Raw genomic sequence first — 12253 nt, forward strand, 5'->3', positions numbered from 1 at the left:
TTTACCCCATCCCTGTTCTTCTTTTTGCTCCAAACATAGGCATAGAAACCTTTATTGTTATTTTTAGCATCCTTCGCAAGCCTCAGCTCCATCTGCGCTTTAGCCTTTCTGACACCATCCCTACAGATTTGAGCCTGCTTCTTGTACTCACCCTCAATAATTTTACCCTCTTTCCATTTCCTGTACATTTCCCTTTTTAGTCTCAGCTCTTCAGAGAGTTCCTTGTTCAGCCACCTCGGCTTCATTACCCGTCTCCCACCTTTCTTTCTTACCAGAACAGTTTGCAATTGTGCCTTAAGCACTTCATTTTTCAGCATTACCCATCCTTCCTGTGCAGATTTCCCCCTCAGCATTCCCAGCCACGGGATCCTACCTATTATTTCTCTGAGTTTTTTGAAATCAGCTTTCCTGAAGTCCAGGATACGAGTCCTACTATGTCCTGGTTTCACATCCTTCTCTATGTCAAATTCCAAGCTGACATGGTCACTATTCCCCAAGGATCCCACAACGTTCACTTCATCAACCAGTTCTTCCCTGTTAGTCAGGATTAAATCTAGGATAGCAGATCAAAAAACAAGTTCAATTGTTTAATTTAGAAATAACAGTGACTAACAGGTTATTTCTTCATTTCCTTTGTGACATGCATAGAAAATCTTGAACAATTTCAATTTCTGCATTGTCATCCTTAAAGCCATGTAATTCCTCAGAGTAATTTATTTTGTCTTCTTGATGTTCAGTTGTAATCCTGCATTGGCACTGTCTGCTTTAACCCTCAAGAGTCATTTCAAGTCTTCACTATTTTCTGCGAGTAATGTGGTATCATTTGCATATCTCAAATTGTTAATGTTCCTTTCATCAATTTTCACTCCACTTTCATCTAAATCTAATCCAGCTTTCCTTCTGATATGTTCTGCATATAGATTGAAGAGACAGGGAGATAAAATACATCCTTGTCTGATGTCTTTGCCAAAATGGGAGCCACTCACTTTCTCTATATTGTGTCCTAACAGTAGCCTCTTTTCCTGCAGCAAACTACTTCCCCAGTATATTATATTATATTATATGGAAACAGTATCCTAGTCGCAATGCTGGTGTAAGAGATTTCCCCCTGAAAATGACTCCAGTTATACCGAACAACTTCCTTATTGTGCAGAGCCACAGATGTTTTGGTGACCAACAGAATGATTCTAGTCTTCTCTTTACAAAAACTCCAGAGTTTTCTCTGCATGTACATAGAGGCCTCACATCCATTGCCTTTGATACAGGAAGGAAAAGGTGTTGTCATCTCATCATATTAGAAACTTCAGGGCATGTGAGGTGAGGGCTAGCATGTGTGGGGACATCCTCTGTCCTGTGCTGGGGGATTCTGGTTATCAGCAAAAGTGATCTTGCTGTAATGGGAGCAGACCTCCTTGTCTGGAAATGATTCCTACCATCTGTTATACAGATTTCTGGCCTGGACACCCACTGAGATGGAATCTGGTGGCATGTGCAAGTGCAGCTCAAGGAAGAATATTCCTTTGATGCTTCCAAGGCAAACCTACTTCATATCTATGAGTTCGGAGACTTAATAGATGTATTCTTTCTCTTTTCCTTCCCTCCTTCCTGTCTATGAACACAAGGGAAACAGTTTTCAGGTTAAAAGCAGGCTTATACCTCTATTTATTTGAAATACCATTGTTTTCATCCAGGAAATTAATGAAACCTTGATACGTCTTCAGTCAGAGAAAGATAACCTCCAGTCCAAATTGGATGCTGAAAAGCATGTAATGAGAGCTCAGCTGAAAGACATGATGGAGAAACATGAGATAGAAATGAAAAAAGTCAAAGAGAAACATAATGCCGACCTGCAGGCAATTCAAGAGAAGCATGAAACTGAGCTGCAAGAAAAAGACCAAGCCCTGCTTCAGCTTCAGAAACAAGCAGCCAAATTAAGTACCAGTGGACAGAGTAATTTGGAACAAACTGTTGATATGGATTCTGTAATTAAACAGAAGCTCGACCAACTAGAAGGTATCCTGTTGAATTACATCAGCTTTTACAGTTGGTTGTTTAGTACAATCATTGCACATTTGAGTTTGCTTTGAAACAGCTTCTGCAAGTCTAGTAGCATGGTTTCTTTTAAAGTTCCGAGACACACCTTTATGGCCAATTTGGAGAGAACCTGGGGGCCTATAGGTTATTCATCTGTTGGGATGCAGGAGTAAGTTGAGCTTAGACGTTTGCCCCATGTAAGCCATGTTCATGTGCTCTTAAATGAATTTGGTTGTGCAGTCCTGACTCTCACTCTGGCATCCTGCCATGTGGATTACCTGTGGTGGCGGTAGAAAGTGCCATCAAGTTGCAGCCAATTTATGGTGACCCCATAGGGGGTTTTCAAGGCAAGAGATGTTCAGAGGTGGTTTGCCATTGCTTTCCTTTGCATAGCAACCCTGGATTTCCCTGGTGATTTTCCATCCAAATACTAACCGGAGCCAGCCCTGCTTAGCTTCCAAGATCTGACAAGATTGGACTAGACTGATCCAAGTTGGGGCAGGGCAAGTAAAGGGATGAACTGTACCCCTGTACTATGTGTGAGCTGCCTCTTAGTAATTTTTGATATGTAATATCTGACAGTCTTCAGTAATTTTATCTTTAAAACTCAGCAGACCAGGCTATATTTTATAATAGTGTTTATTATTGTAACTATAATGAATAAAGTTGCTGGGTTTTTTTTAGCTGAAGCAAATTTTAAATCGGAAGAAAAAAGGAAGAGGCCAGAAAATCTGAAGCCAAGTTCCTCAAGATGAAAGCTTGGTCCAAATCCAGAATCAAGCAGCTTGAAGATGAACTAAAAAATGTATGTAAACCTTTTTTTAAAAAGTGATACTATGGATAAGTTTCAGTGAGGACTGAGGAAAAGATTTAAAAGAACTAAAACGGTGCCAAAGTACCCGCTTAAATTTTGAGATACAACTAAATGTTTTGGATCCTGTAAACTGCAGGTAGAAGGTGTTCATGACCACAAGTCTTTTCCATCTCTCTCTCTCCCCCCAGCAGCTCACTTGACCCCATGAAAGCTTATGCTGAGGTGGGAAGAGTTTCCCATTGTAGCAAATGGAGGGATTGTGTGTGTATAAAGTGCCCTCAAGCCACAGATGATTTATGATAACCCTGCAGGAATTTCAAGGCAAGAGGTGGTTTGCCATTGCCGTCCTCTGCATAGTGACCTTGGAATTCCCTGGCGGTCTCCCATCCAAATACTAATGAGGGCCAACCATGCAAACATTGTATTGTAGAAACTCTGCTACTCCAGAATGCCTTAATGGCGTCAGACACATTATAAGATGAATGCAGGATTCAGTTTCTTTGTTTGACAGATACCCCAATGAAGTTTTTAAATTTTCCTTTTTTGTTGTAGGTTACTTCCAAGAATAATGATGTAACCGCTTTACGCAACCAAATTTCAGAATTAGAAAGGGAAAAGGAAGACCTACAATCTACATTACAAGCATTTTCTGAACTTAAAACACAAAATGGTGAATAGTAAAAAGATTTTCTTTCCCTTTTGGATTTTGAGTAGATGGTGTATCCTAAGGATGTTCTGGGCTTCAGTGGCTTGGATCCCACCGAATATTATAGATGATGGAAAGAATTCTGGCTGTGTAATGCAGCTTCCTCACCTTCCCCCTCTTTCTGCAATGCCTCTCAAAATGTTGCTTCTGCGGGATAGAGGCCCTTCGGAACAGCATCGAAGGTCTATCACAGGAGGTGGAATTGGCACAAATCATCCACTCCCCATCAGCAGATATGTTCAGTGGGATTAAACCTAATATTTATTTCTTTGTTTAATAGGAAGCTGCATACTTCAGTAAGGTAGCATTTGCAGTAACCAAGTTAAGGTCCGGTCCGGAAAAGATGGGTGGGAACTACTAGGCAAGTCGAGAGAAACACAGATGCCTGGGAATGATTGCTAAGGCAGCTCTCTGCTTCCCAAGATCTCACAAAAGCTCCAGTTCTCATGAGAACCCAAGAGCTCGTGGAGGGCCTGTACAGCTTTATTTAGAAAGGACATACTCTGCCTGCTACTGTGACAGGCAGGAGGTGGCAGCCCTCAGTTTGATGATTATTTTGAAATCTTTGTCTCATCTGCGTGAGCCCTCAGTGTTGCGAAATCCCCAGCATTCCAAACTTTGAAAATAACGGGGCACAGCCTGATACCATGGGATGGTGCTGGTGAGGCCTCGCATTGTTTCACAGTGTGTCCCCCTTATTTCAAGTCCAGATTGATTCTGGTTCGTGTAACTGTTTGAATTGAGTACTCTTGATTGAGGCTTAGAGATAGTGAGTAGCCCAAGGCCACCCAGTCTGAGTCCAGCACACTAGCCTTTGTACCACATGTGAGCTAGCTGCTGGAAAGCCTAGTGCAACGTCCATTATGAATCCTCTTGGTTGACCTTGTGTTAAGGAAAGGGGCTCACATCAGGCCTGTGTGCTTGAGTCCAATATGTATCAGTCTCAATGTGCATACCAGATTACAGTCACTTCTGTGTGTTTTTTGTTTTTCCTTCGAAGTAAAATTACAAAGAAGATGAGTCTCGTAGCATTAAACGCCGAGTACATAGTATGGAAAGGAAGTTTGGGAGGCTAGAACAATTCCTGGCATCTGCTGCATGAAGCAGACATCGTATATCACAGCTTCCAAAGTCACTTTCAGTTTCCATAACACTTCAGTATTTTTAACTGTAGTCATTTTACCACAATTTAACTGCAAATAAATATGCTTAAAGAGTTCCAGTATGGTCTGTAAATATACTTAAAGACTACTGTCCAGAGAATCACGACCAAGAGGTTCACATATAAGACTGAAATTTAGACTCCCTCAAGTTTAGGAAATAGCTTGCAAGGTGCTGATTACTCGGCAAAAACTGTCCAGCTTTCACATACACACGTTTCAAGGGACCCATGGTATCAGGGGAAATAACTAGTAATGTAAGAATCATACTGAGAGGATTTGTTGTGATGCAGATAAATCCATATGGATAATTTTTTTTAATGTAATACTTGTTAATTTCCTGTTGCTGGAGTTGCTAGTCTAGTGGACATTAAATGTACCTGTGACCACAGTTTGAACTTAAATTTTCCTGTATGACTATATTCTGGTAAACTATTGATGCTAGCAATTAAGACAGCTAATTGCTTTTACAGAAGAATTGCTGACTAAGCTGGAGGTTTATGAAGAACAGCAACGAAAATTGCAAGCTGACCTTGAACAAGTTACAAAGAGGGCTGCTTCACAGGTCTGCTGCTGTTTCGATTAACAGAATTTTCAGTAGTAGAAATTGTTATGTCTAATGGTGTGCAGCACTGGGAAGTATTTAAAATTTGCTGTGCTGAAAATCTTGTGAATTACTAGTAGTTGTGGTATTTCTTTTGGTATCTATATTGTCTTCAGAGGCTGCTACAGTTATTCTGAATTTCTGTTGGATTTAGAGCTGCTCACCTTGTATGTCAGAAGAAAACCCATTTTAAACAATTCCATTCCTGTTGACTTAAGAGTTCTCTGGATCTCATGTTCTAGGATTTTGTGCATTCCCTTACCTATTTCCTGCTCTTTCCACTTTTAAAGCAAGTAGTCAGCTATCGTATCACAAATGGATGAGGCAAATGGATTGCAAGTGGAGGCTTTAAAACAATCTGTAATGGTTATATGGAACTGACTGAGCTGTAGTCATCCACCACAACATTACCATCAGTAGTAGACTTGAAGTAATTCAGCGCTATTATTTCTCATGTATTTGTGGTTGACTAAATGTATAATCACAATGTAAATGTATAATTACTGTTTTCCAGTTCCGGAATGTGATATTTAGCTAGTTTCACTAATCAGATGTGTACAAGAAAGCTTTTGTCAGACTATTTTGCTTGTAAAAAGCTCTGTTGAACTGATTGTATTAATTCCATGTCTCAACTTAACTTTCTGCAGGCTAGTGAATCAGGCAGCATGGATGAACTACAGAATCAGCTGTTGGAATGGCAAGAGATTGTTCCTGAGTCTGAAGATGTGCACAATCAAATCAGAGAAGAGAAATCTGCTATGGCTCTCAGAATGGCACAAATTGAAGAGGAAAGAGAAGGTGAGTTAGTATATTTGCAGTGGTACGACTTCTTTTTGTTAGCTTGGCAAATTTTGGAAATGTGTAAGTTGTATGTGTATCTCCAAAGTTTCATAGAAAGTGTATATCTCTCCTCTGTCATGTTTGGTACAGCAGGGCATTGTCTGCTTTCTTGATCCTAAAGGTTACCCTGCAGATAAAAATGGCATTTGAAGCATTAGTAGTTGGGACAGAACTATTAGTTCTGCTTGCACTGTCATCAAAAAGCAGTGACATTTCTTCATATTTTACTAGAGTTGTGTATACAGAAGGTTCAAGGCAACTTCACCTTTCCTTAGGATCTAATGCAGAGTGTCCTTGGCAAGCCCTTATCAGCTCAAATTCATCTTAAGTTCATTGGATAGGATAGTTGTGCACTACAGGTACTGCTCAGAAAGCACTGCCTCAAGGACACTACCATCTGCTCCCAGGGTTTAATGCTCTGGCATTACAAATACATAGGGGAATGTCCTGTGAAAATCCACGGGTGTACTTTAAGAATACTCAGCTGCTGTTTATTAAATGCTCATGATTAGGATTATTATTTTACATTCTGTTAAAAGCTTTATGATGATAGCATGTCAAAAAGGAAAGGGACATTAGATTGAAACGTGACTGCGTTTGGAATGCTGGTCTTCTTGTACATATGGAAACCAAATTAATGGTTTGAAAAACTGCAGCATTGGACAAGTGTTGGCAGTGGGACAGAAAAAGTTGCCCAGCAATGGTCAAGTGCATTCTGGAGTTTCCCTTAAAGTTCTTACGTTAACCAGATAGATTTTAAAAATTAATTAATTCGGATCTATATTTTAAAATATTGGTTAATATTTAACATTGAAAACATTAATGAAAATCTAAGCAAAGGCTGATGTCATCCATAGGGACACTGGAAAACCATAATTTATGAAGAGAGGTTATAGCCACGTTTCTTGACACCCCCTCTTCTTTCGTGCTTTGCAGTTCCTACATGCCCCTTAAAAGGATCTTGGGAGCCCTAAAATGATGCAGTTCCTTTTAGTAAGAGGACCACTAGAGTCATGGGAAGAGTATGTGTCTATACTACTGATTGGTCCTTTGCCTGAATGCAGATTAAAGGCAAAGCTAAGCATTTGGGACTGAAATGGTCCTTGTTGCCTTTCAGCCCTTATGCATTAATATAGTCAAATGTTGAATTTTCTGTGTATCCACTTAGTATTTAATTTGCATTTTTTCCTTGGGTTAAGCATGACCTTTCTTTTTGTTTTTTCCCCCTTCACGGTTAAACCTGATGAGCACTTGATGTCCCTTCCCCCTCCACTCCTAACCCTCACTGCGATTTGGTCAGCCACTGAGAACATAGTTTCCCATCAGTTTTGTGCATGCAGGATTCTGCAGCCACAACAGCTTATAAAGTACTGTTGCTGATTTTCCTCTGTAAATCAATTTGTGTGGGAAACCTCCAACAGTATGTTATAACAGCTGCTTGTGGTGATATGTGGAGTTTATTTTGTTAGAAGCATACATAACAAATGCTGTTTAAATTCTGTTTTCTTCCCTTTTGCAATTCCTGTTCTTTATTTGTATTAACATAATCCTCTTTCTTCATTCTCTTTTATACTAATAGCTGACTCCATATTTATCAGTAACTATATGGTAGAAGATAAATCATAGTTTCAGTGTTTAAAAAGTAGGTTATTCCCACATTTGTTCTCTACAAAAGCAAACTTTTACAGAAAATATTTGGCTAAATATTTTTGTCAAATTATTTTTAAGAACAGTCAAGCTATCATTTTAGGACTTGGCGCCATAATTTATTTATTTATAATTAGATTTATATCCCGCCCTCCCCTAAGGCTCAGGGCGGCTAAGAATTGGGGCAAAAGCCATAATTAAAACAAGATAAAAACATAACAATAGTACAACAATGTGCTGATGCGGGTAGTCAAAAGATGTTGGTCCCCCCCCCGACCATAGTGCTCTTGGGGGAACATATGGGGAAAGGCGGTCCCTTAAGTATGCCGGACCCTGACCATAAATGGATTTAAAGGTAAGAACCAGCACTTTGAAGCGGATCCGGTACGCCAGCGCAGCGCCTTCAGCACAGGCCGGATGCGGTCCCGCCTAGGGAGACCCGTCAACAGCCTGGCTACTGTATAGCCACTATAGCTGTATAGCTGTATAGCCACTATAGCTGTATAGCCACTAGCTGCAGCTGCAGCTAGCTGTATCGCCACTAGCTGCAGCTTCCGGATTTGCAACACCCTGAGTCTACTGGGGGGTAGTCAAAAGATGTTGGTCCCCCCCCCGACCATAGTGCTCTTGGGGGAACATATGGGGAAAGGCGGTCCCTTAAGTATGCCGGACCCTGACCATAAATGGATTTAAAGGTAAGAACCAGCACTTTGAAGCGGATCCGGTACGCCAGCGCAGCGCCTTCAGCACAGGCCGGATGCGGTCCCGCCTAGGGAGACCCGTCAACAGCCTGGCTACTGTATAGCCACTATAGCTGTATAGCTGTATAGCCACTATAGCTGTATAGCCACTAGCTGCAGCTGCAGCTAGCTGTATCGCCACTAGCTGCAGCTTCCGGATTTGCAACAAAGGTAGCCCCAAGTAGAGAGCGTTACAGTAGTCCAGCCTCGAGGTAACCGTCACATGGATCACTGTAGCCAGGTCATCATGGTCAAGGAAGGGAACCAACTGCCGTGCCAGCCGAAGATGATAAAAGACCGACTTGGCAGTGGCTGCTACCTGGGCCTCCATCGTTAAAGAGGAGTCCAGGAGCACTCCCAAACTCCTAACCCCCAACGCTGGCACCAAAGGCGCCCCATCGAAGGTCGGGAGTGGGATTCCCAACCCTGAACCAGCCCGGCCTAGGCCCAGGACCTCCGTCTTCGCCGGGTTTAGTTTCAGCCGACTCAGTCTGAGCCAACCAGCCACGGCTTGCAATGCCCTTTGGAGGTCATCTGGGTCGGAGTTCGACCAGCCGCCCAGCATCAGATAGAGATGGGTGTCATCCGCCTATTGATAACACCCAGATCATACCTCCGGGCAATTTGGGCAAAAGGGCACATGTAGAAGTTAAACAACATCGGGAACAGCACTGCCCCCTGAGGCACCCCACAATCAAGAGGGTGCCTCCGGGACCGCTGCTCCCCTATCGCCACCCTTTGTCCCCAACCTTGGAGAAAAGAGGCAAACCATTGGAGGGCCAGCCCCTGAATCCATGCGTCGGCGAGGCAGTGGGCCAGCAACTGGTGGTCGACTGTATCAAATGCGGCTGACAGATTGAGCAACAACAGTACCGCCACACCACCTCGATCCAGATGCCTTTGGAGGTCGTCAGTCAGGGCGACCAATGCCGTCTCCATCCCATGACCCGGGCGAAAGCTGGACTGGAAGGGGTCTAAGACTGAAGCCTCCTCCAGAAAACTCTGTAGCTGTATTGCTACCGCCCTCTCGATAAGTTTGCCCAAATAGGGCAAATTGGACACTGGCCGATAGTTTGCCAATTCCGTCAGGTCCAGGGATGGTTTTTTCAAGAGAGGGTGGACCATCGCTTCCTTGGCATTCGTTTGTTTGAATCCCTCTTCAGGGTCCACTGATAGGACTTTATACTGGTGTAAATGATAACATATGCAACTCTGTTGTAGAATCTAATGCCAAAACCCAGGACACAGTCCTGTGAAAGTTTTCACAATTAAGGCCCGTTTATTTCAGTGGGAGATTTAAAGCTAGGCAGTCACTGCTTTCAGAGAATTAAAGATGGTTTACAAGAGGGATCACTGCTCATGGTATATAGCTGTTTTGTTCGTCTAGGTTGTGTGTATGTAGTTGATTTACAGATGCTGAAACAACACTATAACATATGACAACTAAAATCCATACAACAGTTTTGATTGTTCACAAAGAATCAAACATTAAAAGTGGCCGAGAGGGGGACACAGAAACATACTGAGAGTCAAATGGAGTGAAACAGGCCACAGCTTTATTGACTACAGCTGATGGTGCATTGGCACAGCATAGGAAACATAACCAGGCATTGGGTGACCCACCTGTTGACCAATGGAATCCTACCCCAACCTGCTGGAGGTAAACCTGGAATGGCAAGCCAGTGGACCTCCATGGGTGCAAGCCTCTCTGTGGTTCCCTTACAATATAGGAGTGGAGCCAAGCAACAGCCCCTGAGCTAGGTCTGCCACTGCAGGGCTCAGCCTCCAAGACCCCTTAAGGGGGTCCCTATCCAGGGAGGCAGGCATGCAGGTGCAGCCTCCCCCTCCCAAATAGATTCACCCCAATGGCTGAAACCACAAGAGCCAGACGGATACTGCCCAGCTCCCACCAAAGCTCCTGCAGCTGCAGCCAGTGCATAATAAATCCCATGGAGCCATTGGTGTCACAAATCTCATGGAGCCACACATGAGCACCAAAGGAGCAGTAGAGCTTGGAGTAGCCGTGGGCCTTGCTATAACATGAGACAGCCACCAGGTGAATGGCCAGAGAGGCAAGGTACTGGAGGACCATGGTTTCAAACACCTGGCTGAGAACCACTGCCCCCAATGGTTGTGGAGAAAGCTGGCCAAGAGCCACTGCCCCCCCAATGCTTGTGGAGAAAGCCGGCCAAGAGCCACTGCCCCCCCCCAATGGTTGTGGAGAAAGCCAGGAAGGCGGCCATCGCCTGCAAGTAAGAGCATTGCATGGAGGGAGTGATGGAATTAAGTAATCCCTGCATGATAAATTATAAAAAACCCTAATAAATAAATGATCAGTTGCTGCCAAGGGCCCACAGGTCCTCTGGAAAGGAGTCTGAGTGTTGGTTTACATCTGTGTGCAGAGCCCAAAACCACTCCTCTTGGACGTAAGACAAGGCATCCATGTTGTCATTATCCATGCCTGCAATATAACTGGCTGAAAGGGAGATGTTAGAGGGCGGGCACATGAGGACAAACCTGTGGACAAGGCATGTGACCCACTCAGAGTGTGAGGTTTGACAGGCAGGCCTGGGATGTGGGTGGCTGCAACCCTGTAGTCCTGGAAGTTTGAGTAGATTCCTCATCTGAGGGAGGACTCACTTGATGGCCTTTCGCTGCTGAATATCTCATCCCCCTTTGCTGTCTGTTGCACCTTATGTCACTTGCGGTGACTCTTCTTGTGAGACCGGCACCTGCGTAGAGTGTCATCCTCAGAGAGGCTGGAGCTCAGGAACTTGCTAGGAGATGTAGCCTGCTGCTGCCCCCAGGCTGGCTGCGTGGCATTTGCAGTGTGAGCAAGAGGGCTGACTTGGGGTCCCGTGCCAGTCAGGGGCTCAGGGGCTGCTGGAAGGGAGCCAAGCTACTCTACCCACTCCCCACTCCATAAAGCGCAGCAGTGCCTGGGATATGTTCTTCATAATGGTGTTGTTGTGAGATGCCCAAGGGTGACTGCCCAGCTGAGAGCCCTGGGTGCGGGGCCAGCCCTTGATGCTTTTGGGGAGCAGGGGCAGCTCACGAGGTCCTGAGTTGCCTCTTGGTGGCAGGGGCAACCACTCATGCCACCTTGGTATTCTGGCCATCTTCCTGCAGTAGTGCCAGTGCTGGCCACTTGGCCACTGAGCTGCTGTCCTTTGGTGGCATGACCCATGGCAGGAAAAAAAAACAGAACAAGACCACAAAATTTAACCAGATAAAAACAGAATGGCGTTCCCTGATGAGCTGAAGAGGGCTATGTCTGGCCAAGCACCCTCCTCCCAGAGCCAGCTGTGGACACTTCTGGCCAGGAGGCAAAGGTCCTTTCTGTTATTGTGCCATCTGTTATTTTATTGGTTTTATCACTTTTATTGTTTTATGACTTGTGTTGTAGGCCGCCCTGAGCCCACTCGTGGGATAGGGTGAGGGCCCAAATCAAATCAATCAATCAATCAATAATAGTTGGACAGCCAGCCAGCCAGAGATGCTGTTCCCCCCAAAAACGTTTGGATTCACCTCTTTGTTTATAAACCTCTATGTAATTTTTTTTTTGAGATTTCAGCCAGAGGAGGAGGGGCTGAATGCCAGGAACAAAATTGAAAGAGGGAAAAGGCTGTGATAAAACGGCAGTCACTGTATCCAGGTGCCATGAGGCTCGAAAGCTGGGAGGAGTGAGTGTGTCAGGGCCCCCCCCCC

The 12253-nt window shown here is 44.1% G+C and overlaps 1 protein-coding gene across 1 annotated transcript in view; it reads left to right on the forward strand.

Annotated features, from left to right (window-relative positions):
• Positions 1-12253, forward strand: part of LOC107110129 (golgin subfamily B member 1-like) — a 77931-nt gene that overhangs the window by 28493 nt on the left and 37185 nt on the right. The window contains 6 exon segments of the mRNA XM_015410854.1: positions 1692-2013; positions 2537-2556; positions 2750-2839; positions 3401-3518; positions 5188-5279; positions 5966-6117. Of these exon segments, the coding sequence (XP_015266340.1) occupies positions 1692-2013; positions 2537-2556; positions 2750-2839; positions 3401-3518; positions 5188-5279; positions 5966-6117 (794 nt within the window).

Source organism: Gekko japonicus, unplaced genomic scaffold (assembly GCF_001447785.1).
Source record: "Gekko japonicus isolate JY-2015 unplaced genomic scaffold, Gekko_japonicus_V1.1 scaffold65, whole genome shotgun sequence".
NCBI classification, from domain to species: domain Eukaryota; kingdom Metazoa; phylum Chordata; class Lepidosauria; order Squamata; family Gekkonidae; genus Gekko; species Gekko japonicus.